A 25,969-nucleotide genomic window follows, 5' to 3' on the forward strand; every position below is an offset into this window, starting at 1 on the left:
CAGAATTTGCAGTTGTGATGAGAAAACCAGACACGCACTGACAAGTGAATGGAAGCGGCTGAGAGGACCGGGAGCCTCTTAGGACAAACAAGCATGATCTTCACTGAAACAAATCATTTCATGACAATCAGTGGAGCTGTAGGGAAGAACCCAAGATGTCTTTGTGGCTTTAGTTTGGCAAATAAGTATCACAGTAGGTAATCACTGTAGGTCTCCTTGCTTTGTAGATTCACTGGGTGGTCCAGCTCCATGCTTCCCCTTCAAGATGGTAAGTTCTTCCACTGTGGCTTTTCCTACTACAGGGCTTTTGTAGGGAAGGGAGCAGTAGTCCATCTAATTAAACCGGTGTGATCAGTACAGCAAGATCCTACGGAAGTGGCAAACGTGTCCTTGACTCAAGAATGGTGGCTGGAAAACTCCCCCCAGAATAAAAAGAAGGAATGGTTTGGCTAATTGCCTGCTTTAGGCGTTAAAGACCTCAAATTCATCATCACCACCAGCATGCCTGAATACCACTTCTTCCATAAATTATACTGTAAACAGCACACGGATATAGGTGGACTGACGTAGCTGGAGACGAGGTTTTCAGATACGCAGCTTTCCCTCCTGCTCATTGCAATCTTGGTTAAACCTCAAGCCCCTCTGGAAAAAGTGTGAGGGCAGAGATGAATTTGAGGGCGAGACGCAGAGGAAGATGCCAGTTAACATACCCTGTGAAATTTCAAAAAGACCAATTAATGCCTCCAATCCAACGCCATCCACACAAACGCACTCTGACTAGTGGTTAACAAGGCTGTCCTTCAGCGGCCCCCGGAGGCCGTGACCAGTTTAACCGTCTCGTGACCAGCCTACCTGCAGTCTCATCGACCACGAAGTACCCTCCAGGGCCCCTTACCAAGTGTGGGCAACGGCAGAGAAACGCTGCTGCCCCTATGGAGAGGCCTGATCTGATTTGTGCTTGCCCACCCAGGCACCAGAAAACTCAGTACCGCCGCGCCTGGCTAGCAGCCAGGGAGGAACCGGCACGGACCCCGAGCCCCTCCCGCCCCCCGCCGTCGGTTCTGGGGCCGGAAGCCTCCCCGGCTCGGGGGGCAGGCAGGGGAAGGGGCGGGGGCCAGGAGGCGGCCCGGGCGACACGGAGGATGCACGCGGGGGCCTTGGGGCTCTCGGCCCTGCTGCAGGCGGCCGAGGAGAGCGCGCGTGAGTGCCCACCCCGCGCACCCCTCCTACCCTCCCGACCCTTCCGGACTCCCGCGCCACCCCTGCCGCGGCGGGCAGCCCACCCCGGGCCCGCGCTCAGCTCTGCGAGCAGGTGGCACCCCGCCCCCCCCCCCCGCCCCCCCCCCGGGGGGGCCCCCCGCGTGCCCCCCCCCCCCCCCCGGAGCCTGGGCACGTGCATTCCGCCCTTCCCTCCGCAAAAGCCCTTCTGAACTCAGCGGGGCCTGCGGCGCGAGCTGTGCCATGCGCGGGCCCGATCGCGCCCCACTCTCCCGGGCCCGGGCCGGCCTGGGGGTCTCGGCGGAGGGGGAGGCATCCGCGTGGCCCCGGGGGACAGGGGATCCGCCGCGGGGTGCAGGACCGGGCCAGACGCGGCCTCCTGGGAGCAGCCGGTCCCGCCACGCAAGATGGCAACACCGTTTAGCGCCTTTGCAGTTTGAACTTGTAACTCTTTCGGCGCCGCGGAGGAGGCCCCGCCCACTTCCGCCAGGCTCCGGGCAGAGGCTTCGGCAGTGAGGCGTGGGGTTTAATGGGGCCCCGGCCTCCAGACCCCAGGAGCCCCGCGCCTTTCGCAGCACGCACGCGTTTGGTGACCCCGGCCCGCTCCGGCTCTCGGCCTTCCCCTTGGGAGCGAGTTGTTGCCTCCGGGTTGGCGGAGTCTCAGCTTGAACCGCTGTCCCTGTGGGTCCCCCTGTGGCGTCCCCGCTGCGCTGTTTCAAAGGCGCCTTGGCCACGCACCCGGGAGGAGCCCTAGTGAGGGCTGCTGCAAATGTCCCGGGTCCAGTGCCGCAACAAGCAGGCCTCAGACACAGGACCCCCATGTCAGTACCCACCCTCGGTGGTCCCGCAGACCTTGGTCCCTCCTTCCCTTCCAGCCAGGAACAAACTAGGGCCACAGCGTTGCTGGACCTAGGCAGGGCGGTGACTTCTCCTGAGACCCAGAGACTTTGTGCCGGAGACCCTGTTTGCCTCGGTAGGACGAGGGGTTGGGGAGCAGGAAACCCAGGGTGGTCACAACTCCCAGACAGAGCCTGGGGGGGTAGGGGGGGGGGGACAGGGAATAGCCGCTCTGCCCCCTCGGTCCAGACCTGCAGGGTCCTGTCTGGACCTCGGGCAATTCCACTACAGTTCACAGCATTATGTGCCCATAAATCCATCTTAAACTTTAATATTGGAAAACGCAAGCAATGATCATATAAAATGATTATAGTGAATTAGTGCATCTACTAGCCCTGGAAGCTTCAAGCACCACCACCGCCCCCCCAACTTCATTGACTGACACTGCAGATCCCAACCTAGATTTGTCTAACTCTCCTCTGTTACTCTACCCTAGCATCCTCAAATATTAAAAAAAAATAAATCCCCAAAGAGGAGGATTCGCATTTAAAAAAAAAATTTTTTTTAATGTTTATTTTTGAAGGAGAGAGAGAGAGCATGAATGGAAGAGGGGCAGAGAGCAAGGAAGACACAGAATCCCAAGCAGACTCCAGGCTCTGAGCTGTCAAGAGCCCCAGGTGTGGCTTGAACTCATGAGCAGTGAGATCATGACTGAGTCAAAGATGCTTAACGACTGAGCCACCCAGGTGCCCTGAGGATTAGCACTTTTTAATGCACATAGTAGGGGCAAGTATTTGGTGTGTGCTGTCCTATGCAACCCAACAGCCCCTCTGTATGACCATGTGTCTGATCTCTTGGGTCCGCTGGAACTTCCTGGTGCCCTCACTTCACCTCACGCCTGTCCGGAACTCTGGCAGGCTCTGCCGGCTCCTGGGCTGGGCCGAGTGGAGAGCCGTTTGAGTTTTGGGGATGCAGGGTTGGCTGTCATTCGTTCTTCCTCCAGGCTTCCATTCACCCTCATCTTTCCTCTTTCGTCTGCAGGCCTCTGCTCCGTGGTTTACTACTTCATCACGGGACAGCCCCTCTGGGGGTGGCTGGCCCTTTCTGTGCTGCTGCCTGGCTTCTTGGTCCAGGGCCTGAGCTATCTGTGGTTCCGAGCAGATGGACATCAAGGTCATTGCTTGTTGGTCATGCTACACCTCCTTCAGCTCGGCGTGTGGAAGCGGTAAGAACAGGCAGCCTCCTTTCACCTCTGGAGCCTGATTTCATACATGCAGTAGGAGCGGACATTTTCTGTCCTTAGGGTCGTAAAAGTTCAGGGCTGGGAAAATGCTCAAGGCCACCGCTTTGAACCCTTGCTCTGATACGGGCATCCCCTCTTCCAGCTGGCCCTTCCTTGAGCATCTCTATCATCAGAGGGCTCCTTCCAGAAGCAGCTATGACTCTTTGAAAGCTTTTTCTTTGGTTTGGCTGAATTCTGTCTTGCTCTTGTTTCCATTTGTTGGTCAAGACTTTGGAGCCGTAGAAAGTGACTGGCTTCAGGAAGCTGCATTTAAGCCCCTACTACCTTAGGTGAGGAAGGTGATGTAACCACAGACTAGGCAGTAGGACTGGCCTTGTTACATTTGCATCAAGGCTTCATTTCAGGATGAAGCCATTTGGGAGCTAGTTTTTTGTTTTTGTTTTTCCCACACAAAAAAGCAGCCTCAAAGGACCTAGTTAGTGCCCAATAGCCTTACCTGTGGTTCACCTCTGCAGGTAAGATACTGTTTTCCCTGGGAGTACCTCGATACCTGGAGGGTCAGGAGAGATCTGGCAGGGAGTTTAGGTAAATGGCAAATTTCAGCTCTTAGCCACCTCATAATCCCATAGCTGCCAGGAATTTTTTTAAAAACGGGAGATGGGGGGCGCCTGGGTGGCTCAGTCGGTTAAGCGTCTGACTTCAGCTCAGGTCACGATCTCGCGGTCCGTGAATTCGAGCCCTACTTCGGGCTCTGGGCTGATGGCTCAGAGCCTAGAGCCTGCTTCCGATTCTGTGTCTCCCTCTCTCTCTGCCCCTCCCCCATTTATGCTCTCTCTCTGTCTCAAAAAAAATAAATGTTAAAAAAAAAAAAAAACGGGAGATGGGGCTCCTGGGTGGTTCAGAAGGTTAAGCACCTGACTCTTGATCTCAGCTCAGGTTATGATCTCATGGTTCGTGGGTTCAAGCCCAGCATCGGGCTGTATGCTGACAGCATGGATTCTGTCTTTCCCTCTCTCTGCCCCTTCCTCTCTCTCCTTCTCTCTCTCAAAATAAATAAACTTTTTTAAAAAGAGAGAAAAGTTCGGGGATCATACCAGTGAAACCATGCAGCTCAAGTGTTCATTAAGCTATAGACGCCAAGGATTGGAAGGGTATTCAGGAAGTCAGTGCGAGTTTGAGATCTTGGGCTGTGCTTCTGGAGGCTGTGGGTGGTTTATGCCTTCAGCCTTCCCCCAAGGGTTTCTCTGGAGGAGCTGAAATAAGTTTTCTGATTTCTCTGCTGAGTCTGAAGAGGGAATGATTCCTCATATGGAATCAGTCTCAGAAAGGAATGACTCCTTTCCACCCAGTGCAGAATCTCAAATAGGACGTAGTGGGTGCTTCTAGTAAGGACATTAAGCAACTGCCCCAAATTTCACTGGGCCACTCACAGCTGGAGCCCTCTGTCTCTGAAGGCACCAAAAGCACATTTGCGGCCACAGCAGTTTTTCCCAAAGCTGGGCCTTTGTGTTCAAGGCCTTTGTGCTGGGCACCATTCACCATAGTGGGTATTTTCAGCGCCTTCCCTCAGCCCAGCCTGGTAGGAAACCCATTAAGGGCTGCGGTGCCCTGTAGGTCCTCACGTATGTGACCTTGAGGTTAGATAACCGAACATTTGATAATTCAAAAGGAGAGTTCAGTGAATGCCAGTCACTTGAGAGAAGCTTCCAGAATAATTGCCCGATAAATCTGCTTTCTGGGGCTGTGTGGGGACCCTTGGGCCCATCCGATCCAGTGCTTTCTTCAGGGATGGGGCTGGGTCAGGCCCACAACACTCTGCTGGTGTCACCTGTGATTCCGGATTCTTTTCTCCCCCATGCTCCCTCAACATTTCGTAAGTGGTGCTAAGAGTTTCTGGTACACACTAGTGTTTTTAAATACTAAAATGGATAATGGAAGAGAGTCATGAAAGTGAGACCTCAGGAGAGACAACTTGTCATCTGTATCTCTTTTTATTTTAAAAAAGTAAGTTTAAAGGGGATTTTTAAAAACCCACATAATTTACAAGGACAAAATAAAAAGACATGAGAAAAGCCAGGAAGAGGAACGATAATGCTAGAAAACAGGACGAGCGAAAACGGACAGTTGTTCACGGTGAGCCACAAATTTGACTCCCTGTCTTATAAACAACCCGTGCAAGCAGAAGCTATGAGGGTTGCCGTGTTTCCGAGATCCAAACACAAACAGAAATCCACCTCCATAGAAGAAAGCTTTGAAAGTAGAAGTAGAAAGCAGCCATTCTGCATCTCATCCTGGATGGGCCAGTTGGGTTTCCAGAGAGAAAGCTGGGTGAGATGGGGTCCTTATTCTAAGTCTACCCTAAATTTTGCAAGACTGTCTTAAAGCCTGCCAAGAAGCCTTTCAAGAAAAAGTGCAGTTTTCTGAAGCACCTGTAGGGGGAGCCAAAACAATTGCATTTGGCACAATCCTGACTGGCCTTTAAGAATGGATCACACTTTAAGTGACTTTATAACCTAATGCAGAAGAATCTGCTAAGAACAGGAAAACTAAGAAAACACAAACCTCTTGAAGCAAAGTAGCTTATGAAAAATACAAGAGCTTAAAACATATATGTATTTTTTTTATTCCAAATGATATATACTATATTGATGGGAAGTCTGATTCTATTCAAGTGACCTGACATTTGTGACCCTTTGTTTAAACAAAATCAGCCACTTTTCTCCATTTAGCTTTTACATTTTCACTATAATGATACATGTTGCGGACATCTTTTTTAAAAAATGTTTAAGCCTGTGAATCCATTTGGAACCTCAGCATGAAACAATGGAGGACTGTGTAACTCATCCCAACCTTAGGACCTGTCCTGGCTTAGAAATTTTTCTTTAGCGGAAGCTGCAAGTTCTTAAAAGGGAAGTTGAGGTGAATTTTAAGGTTACGTATATTTAAAAGTATGTAAAATACAGCCATGCTCAACCTCCCTCGTCATCAGGGAAATGGGAATCAAAACCGCCATGAGGTACCGCATCACACCTGTCACGATGGCTAAAATTAACACAAGAAACAACACGTGTCAGCGAGGATGTGGAGAAAGGAGAACCCTTTTGCGCTGCTGGTGGGAACGCAGACCAGTGCAGCCACTCTGGAGAACGGGATGGATTTTCCTCAACAAGTTCAACAGGATTACCGTGTGATCCAGCAATTGTACTTCTGGGTATTTCCCTAGGAAATTGAACTCCAAGGAGTTGAAAGCAAGGTCTGGAAAAGATATTCGCATGCCCGTGTTCATAGCAACATTATTCGCAATTGCTAAAACAGGAAGGACCACCAAGCAAAGCAAGTCAGCAGATGAATGGATGAGCGGAATATGGTTTACACACCTGATGGAGTATTATTTAGTCCCTAAAAAGAAGGAAATTCTTCAGTGCTACAACATGGATGGATCTTGAGGACTTTATGCTAAGTAAAATCAGGCAGTCCCCAAAGGGTAAATAGTGTGTAATCTACTTATATGAGGCATGTAGAGTAGTCAATCTCATAGAGATGGAAAGTCGAATGGTGTTGCCAGGGGCCGGGGGAGAGGTGGGCATGGGGAGGTTAGCGTTTAATGGGTGCAGAGTGTCCGTTTTACAAGATAAAAAGGTTCTGAGGGTGGATGGTGGTGATGGTTGCTCAGCATTATGAATTACTACAAATTATTAATGATCTATCAAATTATAGTGTTAAATTCTATTACTTTAATCATTTAAAAAAACTTTTTAATGTTTATTTATTTTTGAGAGAGAGAGAATGAAAGCAGGGGAGGGGCAGAGAGAGTGGGGGAGACAGAGGATCCAAAGTGGTCTCTGTGCTGACAGGAGAGAGCCAGATGCAGGGCTTGAACTCGCGAACCGTGAGATCATGACCCGAGCCAAAGTCAGACACTTAACCGACTGAGCCACCCAGGCACCTCATATATTAATTATTAATACCACTGAACTGTACAGTTAAAATGGTTAAGATGGCAAGTTTTATGTGTATTTTACCCCAATTTAAAAACAGATTTAAAAGAAATATAGCCATAGCCATGACCTCAAGCTGCTCGCTATCTCAGGTTTAACATCGCCAAAAAGTGTGAAAGTGGAGAGAAGTGTGCGTACTCTTCGAGCTTGTAGGCCTGTGACAGACTATTCTGGATGAGGTGGATATGTATGACTTTCTACTTAAGCTGTTAGTGAGGACAGAGCACAGCTTGCTGGGAAACTTCATTCCCAAGGCCTGCGTTAGCTGAACTACTACTGTCTTTCCAAAGGTCAGTTTAAAGCGTTTGTTCCTGACGCAACTAGAAATCTCACACCATCACCAACACAGCTCGACCCGCCCAGTATACATTTGTTCACACTCGGTGACGTGTGTGACGAAAGGGTCTAGACACCCATGATTGAGATGGGGTCTCTGAGGCCTGGCTGGGGACACAACCGAAAGCCGGGAACTCAGAAGAACAGAGAGAAGGTGTTCGCAGCCCTGGGGGACAGCCTGGGGGAGGCTCCCGCGGTAGCAGTGGCTGTCGGCCGGTTGGGCACCAGCCACGGATCGTCACCGGGAACTCCTTAAAAACCCAGTCGTCCATCTGTGCCTGGACCCACATCGCAGCACAACAGACTGTCTGTGATTCTCCAAACGCACCTGTTTAACCAGAAAATCTGAGCCTGGAGCCCAGCAACTGTACTGAAACAGGCCTCCAGGTGACTAGAGCTCAAGTTTGAGAACCGGGTGCTGGCGAGGGAGCCCTAGTGTTAGGGCCGAGGAGGTGGCCGACCCAATCCTCCTGGACGCGGAGGCCCGGCCCACCCAGCAGACAGCTTCCAAGGCACATGGAGAGGCAGAAGGGCTCGCTCAGATGCTGTGCTTGGTCAACTAGCACTTTGCCATAATGTGAGCACAGGCAAGAATTTTCTAGATGGGAGACCGATTGGGCTGGGTCCCACAGAGACTTGTCACTAGGGAAGGAATTTGGGTTCTACCCTCCAGGCGTCTGAGACCCATTGGAAAGGTGTAAGCAAAGGACACACACGGTCAAATGAGGCACTTAGGGAGATGGCTGTGGGGACAGTAAAGGCAAAGGGACATGCTGGGGAGAGACCAAAGGCTGGCAGGCTGCGGGAAATCCGGGCAAGAGCGAGGGGGACCCAGATGGAGGCATCAACCCCAGGGACGGAATGTGACGGGAGCTACTGACCAGTCCTCTTCCTGCCCACAGCCGCCCCCACCTGGCCTCAGCTCTGACCCTGGTCATCCCCGACGGCTTTCCAGTGATCTCAGTCTGACTTCCAGACTCTGTGATGGCATCCAGATCCCCGTTCAGAACACCAGGTGGACTGCATTCCCCCTGGCTGCTCTTTATTTCTTAGAAACGAAACCCAAAACCTCAGCTAGACCCGAAGAGGCTCCTGCTGGCCAGCCCCTGCCTCACTGCTCCCGTCATGCAGCCGCCCTTTCAGGGGCCCTCTTCGGCCCACCAGCCCACAAACGCTCTCTTAGACCCCGCTCCCCGGCTGCTTGTCCAAGGTGCGTGCACCGCTCCTTTCCTGAGAGCCCTCTCTGACCACGTCCCCGGTCCCTGGACTGGTTCCAACACAATCCGCCATTCACACTGCTCATTTCCACATGATTTTCTTCTGGCTTAAACATTCCAGGTGCACGTGGTTTCTTTCCCCGGCTGAGCCTTGGGCTTCTAGAGAACATCTTTCCTTTCCTTTTGTGCCTCCTGTTAGCTCCAGCAGGTGGTGAAAGCCCAATGAAAATGCTCCTTGAACTAGTGAAGGCTTCGGGGACACATGATTCAGGACTGAAAGGGAAGCTATAATCCCCTGATGTTTACAGTTGTGGCTTTCTTTGTTGTTGTTTTTCTTACCATTGTGTTCCTGTCAGAGGTCACAGCTTCAAAGGCACAGTAAGAAATCAGTCTGATCCAGGATTCCCAATCGTGAAAAAGGAAAACTTTTCCTTAAGCATCTCTCCTGGGCCCTCGGGACCGTGAATAAGGCTGTTTCAAAGAGGACCCCCATCGGCCCTGACCGTGGACATGTTGGCCAGAGATGACAGGGAGGCTTGTGGCCTGCGGCCAGTGCCCCAGGGAGCTCCTTGGAGAGGAGCTTTTCAGGTGATGTGAAGGTGTGTCGTGCTCTGAGCTAGGAGCAGGTAAATTGAAATGACTTCCAGTTTTTCTTAACTCGGACAAGACAGGCTCGCGTCCCTCTAGAGTTGGTGGACACCTGCTACAGTCAGGTGTAGTGATCTCCCTTGTTCCTGCTCATGAAGGAGGGACACTCGTGCACGGGGGAGACCCTTGTGTGGAAGCCCAAAGTCCACGGTGCCCGGTGGTAAAGGATGGTGATCCATATCAGCTTGCAGACAGCTTTCCTAACAGGGCAGTATCGGCAGAGGTTTCTGGGATGGGTTTATGGAAAACAGGAACGGGAGCGTTTCCTAATTTCTTTTGTGTTGGTTGCTTTTCGTGCACCGTAGGAAGGTCGCCCAGCCTGGGGGAGCCAGTGTGTCCCCAGGGCCTGTGACCGCGGAGTCTTGCGGACCGCTGGGGACTGGCCTCCCCTTCCTGCTGTCCTCTGGGCCAGGCCCGACTCCTGGGACCAGGCAGTTGGCGGTCGGAGGTCTCCAGACCCGCAGCGTCCTGTTAGCTTTGTGCACTTGATGTTGGCCTCTGTGCGGTCCTTTCAAAAGCCTGCCCTCCTCGCTTCCTGCTTCTATCCTCCCAGCCTGGCCTGCCTTCTCCTTCTCGTGCAGGCCTCTCAGTGGCAACGGTCCCCAGGGTTCTGTCCTTGGGCCACTGCTGTCTGTGTGCCTCTGTGTGCCGTGTCCCCGTCCTCAGATGCCTCCCGTCTGAGGACGGCATATCCTCCCGGCCCGTCAGGCGTCCCCCCGGAAACTCTGGCTTGTTTCTGTCCATAGCACGCCGTGAGGCAGCTCCCTTGTCTGTCACCAGGTCCCCGGCCACCCCCCAGATCTCCTCCATCTGCTCCCTGCTTCCCACCCCCCGTTCTCTGTTCTCACTCAAGCCTGCAGCTGTTATTGCTGGGACTAGTAGACGAGCCGTCTTCCTAATCTTTCTTTCTGCAGCTCACACGACACCTACACACGTACAAGGGCCTGGAAGGGTGGCTTACAACAGACACCTGTTTCTCAGTCCCGAAGGCTGCAAACCCAAGATCACGTTGTCCGCACATTTGGCTCGTGGTGAGGGCCGGCTTCCTGGCTCGCGGTCGTCTTGCTGTGTGTGCTCACGTGGCCTGGCCCCGGTGCATGTGAGCAGAGGCTCAGAGAGTGGTCGCTGTTCCTCTTCTCGTGAGGGCACTCCTCCCATCATGGAGGCCACCTCAGCGCCTCGTCGAAAACTAATTACCTCCTGGAGGCCCCGCCTCCTAAAACCATCACACTGGGGACTAGAACTTCAGCCTAGGGATTCTGGAAGGACACAGACATTCAGTCCATCACATACACACAGGAACATGGTCAGCCATACCCCAAACACCACACACACAGGTCTGCCAAGTCCTTTTTCCAGGGCAAAATCCAAACCCCATCACCTGAAATTCAGGGCCTGAGCTACCTTGCAGGGCCACCAGAGCCCCACCTTCCCGTCACCTTCCAGGCATCTCTCTTGCCCAGTCCCCAGCGAAGCACCCCTCCCCCCCCACCGTCCTTCCTTATTCAGCTCTGTGCCTGTCTCAGTTTCAGAGGCGCACAAAGTTCCACGTTCTGTGAGGACGAGGACGAGAGTTCTCTCATTTCTTTACGCTCTAAAGCAAGGACAGCATGGTGTCTTGCAATATGCATTTGTTGGGTGAATTAATTCCCATCCCAGCAGGTCCTGGGGTGGAAGACGCAGGTCGGGGTTAGCTCCACGCCTCGCAGGGCTCTGAGCAGTCCCCAGCCAGCCTGTCGGGTCCAGGCTCCCGTCATGCCACCCCCGCCCTCCCGGCCACCCGTGAAGAGCAATCACCCACTGTGGCACCTGAGTGAGACCTGCCTGCTTCAGCGTGGTGTTCTCTAGAATGCCGCATGGGAGGGGCGCCTCCGTGGCTCAGTCGGTCAAGAGTCCGACTCAGGATTTTGGCTGAGGTCATCATGTCACGGTTTGTGAGTTCAAGCCCCGAGTCGGGCTCTGTTCTGACATTGCGGAACCTGCTTGGATTCTGTCTCCCTCTCTCCCTGCCCCTCCCCTGCTCATGCTCACTCGCTGTCTCTCAAAAAAATATACACATGTATTAAAACAGAATTTAGGATGCTGTATATGATAGGCCAGAAAAGGGGGTGAGGCATCCTGTTAAAGCTGCCACAGTCTGACTCTGCACCCCGAGCCCTTGCTCATCCTTAGGCACTGGGACGCCGTGTCCACTGCTCTACAGAAGGAGCGGGAAGCCTCCAGCCGAGGCCAGCTGCTGCTGCAGGAGGCCGACCTGTCCGCCCTCCGCCTCCTGGAAGCCCTCCTGCAGACCGGGCCCCACCTGCTCCTCCAGACGCATGTTTTCCTCGCCTCGGACTTCACAGATGTTGTGCCAGGTGAGACACGTCCAACCCCGAGCGCAGACCCCCCGACTTCCCCAGGGGAGTTACAACGGACGCCTTACTTAGAAAAAACTTTCAACCCAAGATCGGCCCCTGCTTGGGAGGATTAGGGCCGCCCATGCTCCCTGGCATGAGATGGCAGCTAAAACAGGTGTCTGTTTGAGGTTGGCTTCCTTCGTGGGGTCAGTCCACAAGGCAGAAATTGCGCGAAGTCACATGACCCACACGTGCCTTGGGAAGGGACCACACGCTGCTCCTCAGGGGCATCAGTGCCTCAGCGTCTCCCGTGTCCTCAGGCCCTGGCCTAGCTTGACACAGCCAGAGGCCTAACCGTCCAAAAACAAGTCTGGCCCACGAAACGTCACCAGTGTCACCAGTCAACGTTTCCTGTGGCGTCGGCTCTCTCTCTCTCTCTTTTTCTCCTGGTCACTTCTTGATTCTCTGCCAGCCGCCTCCTCCTCCTCCCTCCTTGCCGAGCGCCCACATTTGTGTGTGCTTACACGAAGTACCTAAAACTCAAGACTGTGCCGTCCTTCCGTCCATCTTTATCGTGGAGCCTGGCACGATTTGTGTTCTGGCTTTATTTCTCTGACTAACCCTCCACATGAAGGAACACTGGCTACAAGAAAACACTCCCCACACGTGTCGCGCACGCCTGTCACGCTGCCAAAAGCTGGGACCAGAGAGAGTTTGCCCAGCAAAGTACGTTTGGGATGGAGCTCCCTGCTCAGGAATTCTCCTACAGCTGCTTCGTTACCAACAGAGCTCGGACGGAGGGCTGCAAGGATTAGTGGCCCGGGCTTTTTTCTTAAAGGGCTTAGAAAGGAAGGGCCCCGCTTGCTTGCCAGGAAAGAGCACGCACTGGGCTGTGCAGAGGAACCAGAGGAACCGCCTCCCGCGCGTCCTCATTTCTTCCTGGGCGTGTGTGCTCGTGTCTGTGCAGAGTTGTCGCGCTCCCCGCCCATCTGGGTGCTGGGTTCGGGATGCCCCGTGAGCAGCCGGGCTGTATGGGGACGTGAGACGGCCCACAAATACTGTTGTTGTCCGCTTGCCTTCCAGGCGTGAGCGCCCTGTGCTCCTGGTCCGCGCTGTCCTGGGCCCTGGTGTGCTATGCCTGCTTCATGGGCTTCGTGAAGCCGGGCCACGTCTTCACACCGTGGGCCGCCCTGCTCTGCCAGCAGCTCTGGAGGATGGGCATGGTGGGAGCCCGCGTCCTGAGTCTGGTTCTCTTCTTCGGAGCGTACCGCGTCTGGGTTTTAGTGTTTGGAGGTAAGCAGGGCGAGTGCTGTGGCTGGCTGTTGCTGTGTGTAACAGACCACCCCAGAACATAATGCCTTTTGGTTTTTAAAATTTTTTTTGGATGCATTTTATTTTATCCCCCACCATTTATTTATTTATTTTTATTTATTTATTTTTTAATTTAAATCCAAGTTAGTTAACACGTAGTGTAATAATGATTTCAGGAATAGAATTTCGTGATTCATCACTGACATATAAAGAACTTAATGCCTTAAAGTAACCATTCACGACCATCATCCCTGGTTCTGGGGGACCCCGCTGGGCACCTGGGGGTTCTTGCTCATGGGGGGGGGGCCTCAGGTGGGTGCTGTAGGATTCATAAGGAGGCTCCACTGGGCTGGCCGCACAGACGGTGGTCTCGCTCCCACGGTGGGTGCCCGCATGCCCTTTCTCTCCAGCAGAGCGGCCTGGGCTGTGGACAGGGTGGTGGGGGTTCCAAGAGAAAGCAGGGGGAAGCTGCCGGTCCCCTTAAGACCGGCCGAGCGCTGGATCAGCACGGCTTCTGCTGTATTCTGCCCGTCAAAGTAGTCATGGCCAGCCTAGAGTCAAGAGCACGGAGGAGTAGACTCCACCCCCTGTGAGGGTACGGGGAGGGGGCTGCATATGGCGCTTCTCTCTGGAGACACACTCCCGTGGCTTAGATAGCCCAGCCCTCAGCCCGGCCAGCTCCAGACCACAGCTGCAGCCACTGTGAGAGCTCCTCGAAAGACCATGTCCTGTATCACGCCTGAGATCTTTTCTGTAGAAAAACAGGAGGGAGGCGTAGGGTCCTGCTTGTCCCGACCTAACACAAAAATGTACAGTGCCCAGCTTCTGACAGCCCTCCGTTTCTTCTGAATGCTGATTTTGGACATCTTCTCTGTTTCAAATAGGGCATCTCCACTGAGCCCACCTGTCACCCCCCGCCCTCAGTCTAGGTACGTGGATGTGAGAGTGACAATGGGGTCTGCCTGACCCTGCGGGAGCCCTGCGGGGGTCTCGGTGTCCCCACCAAGCAGAGGTATCTCTTCTGGCCATCAGGCAATGCACTCTGTAAGAAGGAACAGTGTACTCATGTTTTAAGAGAACAGGAGACACTGACAGATATTTACACTGAAGCCTGGAACAAACATTAACACCTGTTGGCAGGAAGGAGAAATTTTTGAAAGAAATTGTGCTGCTAAAGAGAGATGAGCTTTTTTATTCATTTTTTTTAAAACAAATTCAGCTCAAACTTCAGTAAGATATTATTCATCTTAAAATAGGGGAATAAAAATTATAGCTGGACCACATACAGATCTTTCCTTTGGATGCAGATGTTTTCAGCTCTTGAACTAGTAATTTAAACAATAGTGAGCCAGGGGTGCCTGGGTAGCTCATCAGTTGGTTAAGCAGCCAACTATGGCTCAGGCCATGATCTCACAGTTCCTGAGTTCAAGCCCCCATCAGGTGAGCACGAGACCCGCTTCTGTCTCTCTCTCCCTCTCTCTCTGCCTCTCGCTAACTTGCACCCTCTCTCAAAAAAAAAAAAAAAATAGTGAGCCATGAGGTTCATAACAGCCTCCTTAGGCACCTCCTGGAACTGGAAGAGTCAGTACATAGTGTTTGGGAAGTGTCCTTGAAGGTAGCCTTTTGTGTGCTTGTCCCCAAATTAGTTCAACTACCTTTTATGAGGATCAGATGAGATACTGTGGGCAAAGAGAAAAGCTGCTGGTTTTCTGTGCCCTGTGAATCTCTCCTGGGTTTTGATCTCTCCTCTGGGATGCTGAGTCAGGTGTGGTCAGGACAGAGAGGACGGCTCCGAGCCCCTGGTCTCCATGTCCGTGCCCCTCCCCCTCCCCAGGTCCCCTCCGGGACCCTGACTTCCACGGCCTGCCTCCCTCCAGGTGCCCACTGGCTGGTGATGACCTTCTGGCTTGTGGCACAGCAGAGTGACATCATCGACAGCACCTGCCATTGGAGACTGTTCAACCTGCTCGTGGGGGCCGCGTACATCCTCTGCTACCTCAACTTCTGGGACAGCCCTTCCAGAAACCGGATGGCCATGTTCTATACGGCAAGTGGGGCAATGATGGCTTTCTTTACTGCTAATGTTACAAATTTCATATGTATAGAGTGCACGTGGGTGTAAGTGTGTGCATGCAGGCGTGTGTGTACTTGTGCATGCATATCTATTGAAGGAGGAATAGCTTGGTCTTAGGAAAAATTCTAAAAGGAATCACTGTCGTGACAGTGACAGGCTCTATAAATCGCAATCTGACCTCCAGTTTTTCCTACGTGGTTAATGTAGTAAGAACTGTGTTTTTTGGACACTGTCTACATCTGATAACTATAATCACAGCTCACCTATGTCAATGTCATATACACAGCGTCCTAGTAGCTCTGTCATTACTGAGTTCCAGGCGTGTCCTTAGGACAGTGGGAAAACCACGAAGGTGAGAGAATGCCTGTCATTGGGCTGCTTCTAGCCCAGTAGGGAGGATGGGCTCCATTCCCAAATAACTGAACGACAAGGCAGAACGTGGGTAAATCCTGGAAGACCAGCGGTCTGAACTCACGAGTATGGTGGGGATCACTTCCTGTCGGATGAGCAGAGGCGCCCTTTCTAGAAGGTGGAAGTTTAGCTGCATTGCAAAGAGCAACGGAGAGAAAATGCGGCCAGCACCTCAGAGCACCGGTTTTGGAATCAGGCACTTTCTGTGGGACCGTGGTTCGCCATTTACTGTCACCAACCCACTTGGCCAAGGATTGAAACGCCCTGAGTCTGTTTTTCCATCGCACATTAGGAGCAAGGTCTCTCAGCGTGGCTGTGATAATTTTATAAGATCCACCCACTTCTCAGGGCCTCCAGTGAAGATGAAACACATAACCTGGCACCGAATAACCAACACGTCGTGGCCATTATTGATGATAGAAAGGGAAAGAGACTTTCAGGGGAGTGGACCCTCTAGGACGGAGCTGTGAGCAGATGGAAGGTGTCCAGGAGACAGCGGTGGTGTGGTCACCTCCTGCTTTTAGGGGAGCCCCGAACGGCTTATCAGCCCTGCAGGCTACGGGGTCCACAGACGGTGAGGATGCGTGGTGCTGGACAAGTTATAGAGCCACTCCAGGCCTCGACCTCCCCGTCTGAGAACCAGGAATAACGGTACCCATGTCGCTGTGCGGGAAGAGGGCGGGTGTGCAGAGCAGTCCATGCCCCTGCGGGTGTGGCCGATAAGCTGGAAGCATCCAGAAAGAGGTCACTTCCGTGGCTGTGTCACAGTCACACCTTTGCCAGCCTAGCCCCTGGAGTCTGAGAGGCTGCTATGTAAGGAAGGGAAAGGAAAACTCGGTCCTTCCCAGCCCACTTACTTACTCTGTCACTGGGCCCGCGGGCAATGGCAATTAAGCGGGAAAGACAGAAGGTGGACAGTCCTGAGGTGCACATGTATTTATCGTCCAGCCCTCTTGCTCTGCCTCACAGACCTCTGCAGGCTTATCACAGCTAGGGACTCCACCCACGGAGATGACCAGGCACGTCCAGGGCCACAGGCTGGCCAGCGAGGTTGCCCAGGCTGCGCCCTGATCCCTGGGCGTCTGGTCCCAGCCTCCTGCCAACACCCCTCAAATGTGAGGCCTGCCATCTGTCCTTTCTTGGACCGCCTTCCCCAACAGGCGCCTTCCTGGGAAAGAGACACGGGTCCTGACCCCCACAGAATGTCACTCCTTTGGGGTAAAGTGCAGTGTCGGCAAACAGAATGTTAATGCTGCCTCCTCGTCTGTTGTTGTTATTCCAAAAGCCAAAAGAGTACAGAGTACTTGGAAGTCCACTTGCTACGGGGGGTGGGCCTGGGGGCTTGGGTTAGCTCTGGTTTTCAATGGCTAATGGCTTTGCTTAAATCATGGAAAGCTGTCTCCAAGGTCAAAGCAGGAACTTCTACAATTCTTCTCTCATTGATTTGCTCAACAAGAGTACGAAGCATTTGTAATCTTGTAGGTTCTGTGCCACGATGTGTTCCTGTCCCCCTGTGACCTCCTGTTCTCATCTTCCAACCTTGGGAATCGTAACGGAATCCTTAGGAATAGCTAACGGTTCGGGCAGGATCATCCTGCACCAGCCGCTGTTCTAAGCTCATTAACTGTCTTTATTTCTCACAAAGCCGCATGAACCGAGACCCATTTTACAGACGCAGAAACTGAGGCATAGAATGGCCAGGCATCTAGTCAGACAGAGGCAGGATTCAAATGCAGCTGGTCTGCTGCTACAAGGCCAGCTGTGGCCGGGCAGGACAGCCAGGAGCGTTTGAGCTGGAAAGGCCTCGGGCCTCTGTGCGACCCCTTCTCAGCCTGGGCGATTGTCACAGGCGCTCAGGGAGCCTCTTCGAGGTCGATTCCCAGGTGCCTTGTCAGCGATTCCAGCCAACAGGTGTGAGCGGGGCCCTGGAATCAGCGTTTGAGAAGCCGCATCACGTGGTGCTGATGTTCGGTGACATCGAGAACCATTCACCTTAACTTCTCCCTCACAAGGTGGAAGCCGGCCCCTGGGTGACATGTGACGGGGAAGCCAGGTTTGCCCTGGTTCACGTGTCATCGATTCGCTCACCTGAGCCTGCACACGCGGCTTCCTCCGTGCGCCAGAAATGGATTCAGATGCCGGGGTGTGCAAAAGTCGACTCTCAGCGGCCAGAGACACAGACCCGTGAATGCAACCACGGGGGCCAGAGAAATGACGTTACCAGACCCCCTCAAGAGTACAGAGGCTGAGAGAGGAATGCCAGAGAAGGCTGTACAAGAGGTGACCTTCGAGCCGGGTCTCAGGAGATGAACGTGGCCTGAAGAAAAGGCAACGAGGGCTCAGGAGCATTTGAGGCAAATGCGACAGAAGCAAAATAAAGAGTGTCAGGGACATACGTGTGGTGGTGTGGAAGATACTAGTTAATGCAGCGAGGGGCGCCTGGGGGGCTCCATCGGTTAAGTGTCCGACTCTGGCTCAGGTCATGATCTCACTGTTTGTGAGTTCGAGCCCCGCGTCGGGCTCTGTGGGGACAGCTCGGAGCCTGGAGCCTGCTTTGGATTCTGTGTCTCCCTCTCTCTCTGCACCTCCCCTGCTCGTGCTCTCTCTCTCTCTCTCCAAAATAAATCAACATTCTTAAAAATTAAAAAGTAAATAAAGGCAATGAAAATAGAGCTAATGAAGCCCACTGCAACAGGGAAGAGGGTCCAGCATGAACCCACCTCAGTCAGTTTGTGGGGAAGTGACTGCGCATTTTAAAGGGAAGATGGGGACACGGAGGGGCCGTTTGAGCAGGGTCAGGGGAAAGGAAATTTATCAAAAGTGGGAGAGAGGTGGTTAACGGGACTGTGACATCTGGTTTTCTGGTTGGCGTTTATCTGGCGGAGGCGCCCACTTGTCGTATCTGGATGACTGAAAGCTGTAGTTCATGCAAGTTAGAGCGAGCCCCGCCCTGCCCCCACGTCCCCAGGGGGCCTGGAGGGTGATCTTGAATGGTCAAGGCTCAAAGAAACCGTCCTTCTGGATTGCAGACGATTTACACCTCAGAGATGCAAAGGATTTGTATGCCAAAGCTTGCTTGCTTGCTTTTTTTTTTTAATTTATTTTGAGAGAGACAGAGACAGCCTGAGCAGGGGAGGGGCAGAGAGAGAGAGAGAGAGAGAGAGAGAATCCCAAGCAGGCTCCACACTGTCAGCTCAGAGCCTGAGGTGGGGCTTGAACTCACAAAACAGTGGGATCATGACCGGAGCCGAAAACAAGAGCCGGACGCTCAACCAACTGAGCCACCCAGGCACCCCTGCACTTACAAGCTTTATAAAGCAACAGGTCCAAGGGGGGGTTCAGGGGCTACCGGCCTTTCACCAGATTTCAGCTGGAACGAAGAGGAAGTCTTCCAAGCAGCATTGCTTCCTTGGGCAGAAACGGGACTACAGCCAAGGTCCTCACCCTCGGGACACAGCCTTGAGGGGCTAGGAACTGTGTTAGTGTTCGTTCAGGTCTCTCAACGTGTGTGTTGCGGGGGGGGGGGGGGGGGGGGGAGGGGAGCAGTGATGGACAGAAGCATTTGTTCTACGTGTCTGCAACTTTCATCGGCCCAGCTTGAGGCCTGGCCAAGGAGAGGGCTTAGAGATGCGGATCTGCGTCAGGTTTTGTCAAGGAGAGAGTCTATGTGAGCAGAATGGCATCGTATCAGTCAGGGTTCTCCAGAGAAACAGAACCCGGAGGACACGCAAAAACACATAAGAGGAGATTTATTATGGGGATTGGCGTACGCAATTTTGGAGGCTGAGATAGGACACGGTATGCCTTCTAGAAGCCGGAGAACCAGGAAAACGTTGTGTAATTCAGTCTGAGTCCAGAGGACCGAGCACTGGGAGCTCCCACGTCCCAGGACAGGAGGTCAGCTCAAGAAGATGGAGGGTTTATTCTTCCTCCACTTTGTCTTCTATTGGGACCCCCCCCCCCCAGATTGCATGGGGCCCACCTGCACTGCTGAGGGTCCTGGTCTTTACTCAATGTACTTATTGAAACGCTAACCTCTTCTGGAAACGCCCTCACGGACACACTCCGGAATACTGTTTTACCGTCCAGGCATCCAGACAGCATCCAGGCAGGCTGGCCCATCACATCTGCCATTACGGTCATTGTGGGAACCGCACGTTGGAGGGTTACTCTGGAAAGGAAACTTCGGGATGCGCTATAAACAGAATCGCCCACACTGTCAGGGAATGGGGTCTCGATGGCCCTGGGTTGAGATGGGGCTGTCTCGAGGTGTGTTGGGGGAGATGACAAGGTCTGCTCTGTAGGTGAAACAGATCGCCCGGCAGCAGTGTGGAGGAGTGATTGTGGACAGGGAACAAAGGACCCGGACAGGAAACCATAGGACCCAGATAGGTAGTGACAGGATCACAACTACGAAGGTGGCAGTGAGGATAGGCAAAACGGCAATGAATTTGAGACAGACATAAGAATTTGGCTCCACAGACCAGATAGCTGATGAGACGTGGTTAATGTAAGGAGCAGAGAGAGACAGACCCCACGGTCTGTGGACTGGGCTGGTGGGTAATGTCATTTAATGCTGCAATATGCCTGCTGGACCTTTGAAACACTGCTGCCCAGAGCCTAAAGGCCTGGGGAGAGTGGGCATTCTTAGGATTGTTAAGTAGCTCTTAATAACATTTTTAGTTCTTTCCATATTTGACTTTCCTGGAGTTAAAATGGGGCCCATGAATGAGCATGGCAAAGATTCCTAAGACTTTTGGGCCTACCAGTATTAGAATTTCTTAATTTCTTAATGCCTCCTGTATAGTATGGGAGTGTATCATCTTCTAATTATGTCCAGTTTGTTTACTTATTTTAAGAAATATATTTTAATATATAAAAACTGGCAACCAAAGTTAAGAAGCCAGTCTGGATGGGGGGTACAAAGAGCCTTCTGCAAGAGCGGCCGCCATTTTGGACCGCGGAGGAAGGCTTTCCTTGCTGTTCCCTTGGGCCACAGGCCAAATTTACCTCTAAAGAGGCAAATAATTGAACAAACAATACTAACATTCTTATCAAAGTTTGTGACCTAGCGTACTGGAATTCGATGGCACTATGAGCTCTGCAGATACTTTTATTTATTGCGCGATAAAACTCAGACACACATGCACTCAGCGTGAGAACATGAAATGTATAAAACTGGGAATAAAAGTCTCCTCCCTCAGCCCACCTGACTCAGCGGAGGGAGCCACCGTGGCCACGTGGGCTATGCCCTTACCTTGCACGTGCACTTACGATTCTGCAGACATTTTAATGAGCTGCATTGAAAACAGGGAGAATTCCCCCTTTGCCAGAGAAGCTCTCTCAGACCTTGACCCTGCTTCTGTTGGGAGGGGGTGGCCCAGTCAGCCGTGGGGACCCCAGTGGACATTGAGGACAGAGGCTTCAACACTGAAGGACACTGCTGCAGAGTTTAGGGTGAGCGTCCCCGAGGCCACGTGCACCTGACTTTCGGTGCTGACTCTACCTTTCGGTCCCACAGATTATGCTGCTGGAGAACATCGTCCTTTTGCTGTTGGCCACTGACTTTCTCCAGGGGGCCTCCCGGACCAGCCTGTGGACCATAGCTGGCGTCTTGTCTGGATTTCTGATTGGTAAGGCCCCACGTTGCCCTCTCGTTCCCTCCCTCCCCGCCCCCAACTTTTTTCTTTACCATAAACTGACTCCAAGGGCAGGAAGTGATGCTCAGGAGCGTGAGGTGGAGACCAAGGAGTGGAGCTCACTGTGCCTCCGGTTGTGCCCCCACCAGGGCCCCAGACACTGAATGCCGCCTTCATCCGGAACCCAAGAAAATCCGGACCCACACTGTAGACTTCTATCAAAAATGACTCATGGGCGGGGCCTCCTCCCCGGGCTTCTGGCTGAGGTCCAGCACGTGACTGCCCTCTCCTTTCCACCTCAGCATCCCAGCATCGGGGAGCAGAGCAGGGATCCCCAACATGATGCCCCGTGCTGTATGCCAACAGGAACCCTAGGACGTGGGTGCTGAGTTACCCTCAATTCAGAGCTGAGCAGCGTGGCACAGAGGAAGTTAAATAATGTGCCGTAAGGTCAGACGCGGTGTAGGTGGCGGAGCTGGGACTCACACCCTACTCCCATCTGGCGTCTACACGGTGCCTGGCAGTTTCAGATCATCAGCTTGGTTTTGTGAATGAGTGTATGACTCAGAGCACTCCGTGCCTGCCGCGTTAACCTGGCTTCACAGATGGCCGTGAGCTGGAAAGGGAGTTCCTGTCTGCTCTTGGGAAGTGAAAATAAAGGAGGGAGGGAGGAAAGGTGTTTTCATTCTCAGCGTGGTGACCCAGGGCACAGTGACTGGGGAGCTGGGGACAAGGGTCAGCCCCGGGGCTCAGACGGAGATACCTGCCGATCCTTCTCCCCCTCTTTCCGGAGCTGCCCGAACCCCTGACTCCCAAGTGGCCCCGGAGGGCGTCCTCAGTGGGAAGATGGTGAGTGAGCTCTAGTCAAAGGCACACAGGCTTTATAAACCGTTTTTTTTTTTTAAATGTATGTTTATTTATTTATTTATTTTTGAGAGAGTGTGAGCAGGGGAGGGACAGAAAGCAAGGGAGACACAGATCAAGCAGGCTCCAGGCTCTGAGCTCTCAGCACAGAGCCCGACGCAGGGCTCGAACTCACAAACTGTGAGATCATGACCTGAGGCAAAGTCAGACGCTCAACCGACTGAGCCAGCCAAAGGCACACAGGCTTTAAAGCTGGCAGCGCTGGCTCACATCTTGAGCGCCCTTGACCAACATTTATTGAGCTCCTACTGTATGCCAGCCTGGGGCCGCAACCCAGAACCCTGTGCATGACATGGCCTGGCCAGAAGGCTACCCATGAAACGTGTGTACTTTGGACTTGGCTGATGAGGGGACTTACTTCCCCTTTCTGACCTTGGGTGGCTCATCATAAAAGAAGGGTGACCTCTCCCCCACCAGCATCGTGAGAACTCAGAATAGCGGGTAGAAATGGGTTCAGGGGTGCCCACGGCAGAGCCAACAGCCACCCCACAGGAATGCTGTCTCCGTTCCCCCGCAGGAGGCCCGCTTTGTTACCCCCCCACGCCTCATCCCCCAGAAGTCCTCGGGGAGAATCCACGGGACCACGTGTCAGCCCCACCTCCACCCCCAGCTCCATCACCCTGCCATCTGCCAGCCCCTCCGGGGCTTTGACCCCCCGCTCCGGCTTCAGACTTCTTGCTGTTTATAATGAGTGCCCTGAAACCAGGCGCTTGATCTAGTACAACAGGAAACTGGAAATAACGTGGGAGGCTACTGGAATGCTCTGCTAAAGAAATTATTGCCATCGTCAACACTTCTGATCAAAATAAATCGCACTGACAACAGTGTGATTAAGATGTTTATGCACAGAGGAAGTGTTGCTGCTGCTCATGGAAATTCCTTGATACGGGCTCCTTGATGGCTGTGGTCAGCCTTTCCTTGGGGCTTGTTTTTGAGGTTATCCTGACCACCCCCTCCTCGAGCGTTGGAGTCTGTCAGCCGGCGTGTGGATGGTTTTGCCTTCTGAGTATTTGTTCCAGTCACTTGAAAGTGAAATGAGCATTTCTACGAGACACCTCACACGCAGCACAAACACACATAACACACTCGCGTGCCCCCCCCACCCCCCCATCTAGGGTGCCTCGAGAAAGAAGTCATAGAATCAATAGGTTATTGACTTGGCTATTAGGATTTTCAGCTTAGGAATATTTGCAGCTTACGGAAGCCGGAGCCTACTTAAATGCCCCCAAAATATCCAGATCTGATCCTCCATCAAGAGATCACGTTTGAGATCCCAATTATATTCCTCTGTCCAGAATTCCAGACTCTGGAATTCTCAAGCCGTGGGGAGGATACAGGACTTCAAAGAACATGACCTTATGTTCCTCTTTTTCTTCTTTTCTAGGCAGTGTCTCGCTGGTAACTTATTACAGCCTGCTACACCCTAAGTCCACAGACATCTGGCAGGGCTTTGTGACAGAGGTCCGTGGCACTGCAGTGGTTGATAGAGCAGAGAGAGAATCTTCTCCCCGGGCCTCGGCCGCAGCTGGAGAGAGGCCAGGGAACCCAGGGGACAGTTGTGAGTTAACACATCTGGGTAGGGCCCCTAGCCCACAGTGGGGACCCCCAGAGGCTGGGCTGGAAAGCCAGATCGTTCAGGAAGATTCCTTCCTCGGTCACCATCACTGGCTGTTGGTGAAACTTGCCCTCAAAACAGGAAGTGTGTCTAAGATCAACGCAGCCTTCAGAAAAGACGGTCCTGGCTTCTTCGGTCCCCCTGAGTGGGGGCTGAGCCAACACCACAACCATCAGATGACGCCCAGGTTTTCCCAGAAGGAGCTCGCATCGTCACCCCACGACCCCCTCTCCTCAGACAAGGGCTGTGAGCCTCAAGTTGTCTGGAAAGCAGAGGCCAACCTGCTGGACACCTCAAGCTACGTCTCTTTGGTCAGCGACAATCCAGACGAAGCTCCTGGCCGGCGGTGGTCAGCTGCACCCAGGGAGGGCAGCCCCAGGGGAGGAGCCGAGGCAGTTTCTCCGCTGCAGGGCAGGGGTGCAGGTGACCAGAGAGGAGGGGCAGGACAGGAGAGCGCCACCCTGTACTTTAGTGCCACGGCCGAGGGGGCCACATCCCCACAGCGGGAAGCCGGGCAGGCGACTTTGCAGACACCCCTGTCTGGGAGGAGTTCGGAGCCCTCCCCTCGGCCGGCCACTCGGCCCTTCCCTGCCACCATGGCCAGCATTAGCCCGATCCTGGGCCCGGGCCGCACCGGCAGCTTCCGCCCCAGCACAGGCTTGCCCGGCAGAGCCCTGGGCGGCTCAGAGCATGGGGGACAGCAGGAGCCCATGGGGGACCCGAATCTTCCCACCATTGCGGGGACACGGATGGCATTACCAGAGGTGAGTCTGAGGCCCGCAGACGAGCCTTGCCTCACATCCACCCCCAAGTGTGAGCCTGCCCACGGGGACTGCGGCGGGAGGGCCCGGCCGAGGACCATGCCAAGTTTCTCCATGTGACCGCAGTCCCGGCGGGCAGGGCGACAGGCGGCCGAGTCACGCTGGTCCCTGGGCTTTGAGATTTGAGACCTGAGAATCCCAGTTCTACCTCTGCTCTCCGTGTTTCCCCCAGACCTGTTTGCACAACTGAAGCATGAACGAGCTGGACCAGATTATTGGCGAGCTCCCCCACAAACACCATGTACACACATGTGCACAGAACACACTTTCCTGTCACGCTGTGGGAGCGGGGCAAGGGCCTTCCCGTCAAAATTGCCCGCTTCCTTTTACCAACGATATGATCCCGATTTTTAAATTTAATTTAACCTTAGTTTTGTTGCTGTGGCTTCCACGAAAGTCAAAGGTAAAGAAAGCCCAGGGTTCCGTTTCATTGTGAGTTACAGTTTGCCTCTGCTGACACGAGGGGATGATCAGTCCCTTAAAAATGTATTCTCCCTTATCACTTTACGGACCTCCATGATAAGATAATGCAAGCCCTTTCTGGAAGCAGATGAGAAAGCTGTACTTCTCATCATCAACATAGCGGAAGAATGCAAATGTCATCCTGAGATTCCTTTGGCAGAAAAAAAAAATGCTACCTTTGTTGCTGACCCTGCAGACCCCCGCCCCGCACGCCGGCCAGCCAGCAGCCTGGACCTCACACTCCATTTCCTCTACCCCCACACTTTGCTCCCTCCTCCGTTCCACGGGGGACACTACCTGTGGTCTGGACTCGCCGGGCGAGAAGTGCGGCCACTGTCCATTTCCTTCTCTATTTCTTTCTCTTCTTCCCCTAAACTGGGCTCTTTGTAGACAGACATTCACGTCATTTCTGCAAGCCTTCCTTCAGAGCTGGTGTAAAAAGTGCAGGCATAGGGGCCCCTGAGGGACTCAGTCAGTTAAGCGTCCGACTCTTGCTTTCAGCTCAGGTCGTGATCTCACGGTTTGTGGGACGGAGCCCCAAGTCGGGCTCTGCACTGACAGCACAGAGCCTGCTTGGGATTCTCTCTGTCCCTCTCTCTCTGCCCCTCCCCGCTTTCTCTCTCTCTCTTTCAAAATAAAATAAACATTAAAAAAACAAGTTTAAAAATTAGAAATAAATTTTTAAGTGCATTCATAAGCCACCGAAGCAGAAGGCGGTCCCCACATGTTTGCATGTGGTCCTTTCTACCTTCACAAACACCTCTGGGTTCACGGACAGTATTCAAGCCCCAAAGAGGAAGTGTGGTGAGCTGTCGGACCGTCAGTGACCCTGTTGCTGACTGCGTATTCCAGTGGGACGTAGCAGACGGTGGCTCA

At 53.2% G+C, this 25,969-nt stretch overlaps 1 protein-coding gene across 1 annotated transcript; it reads left to right on the plus strand.

Annotated features, from left to right (window-relative positions):
- Positions 1 to 1,142: 1,142 nt before the first annotated feature.
- XKR5 (XK related 5) lies at positions 1,143 to 25,757 on the plus strand. Its single transcript, XM_049631816.1, has 7 exons — positions 1,143 to 1,200; positions 3,097 to 3,280; positions 11,670 to 11,854; positions 12,920 to 13,129; positions 15,025 to 15,194; positions 21,154 to 21,265; positions 23,580 to 25,757. The coding sequence occupies exons 1-7, from the start codon at positions 1,143 to 1,145 to the stop codon at positions 24,689 to 24,691; spliced, it is 2,031 nt and encodes a 676-aa protein (XP_049487773.1). The 3' UTR covers positions 24,692 to 25,757.
- The last annotated feature ends 212 nt before the right edge of the window (positions 25,758 to 25,969 follow it).

Source organism: Panthera uncia, chromosome B1 (assembly GCF_023721935.1).
Source record: "Panthera uncia isolate 11264 chromosome B1, Puncia_PCG_1.0, whole genome shotgun sequence".
In the NCBI taxonomy this organism is placed as follows: domain Eukaryota; kingdom Metazoa; phylum Chordata; class Mammalia; order Carnivora; family Felidae; genus Panthera; species Panthera uncia.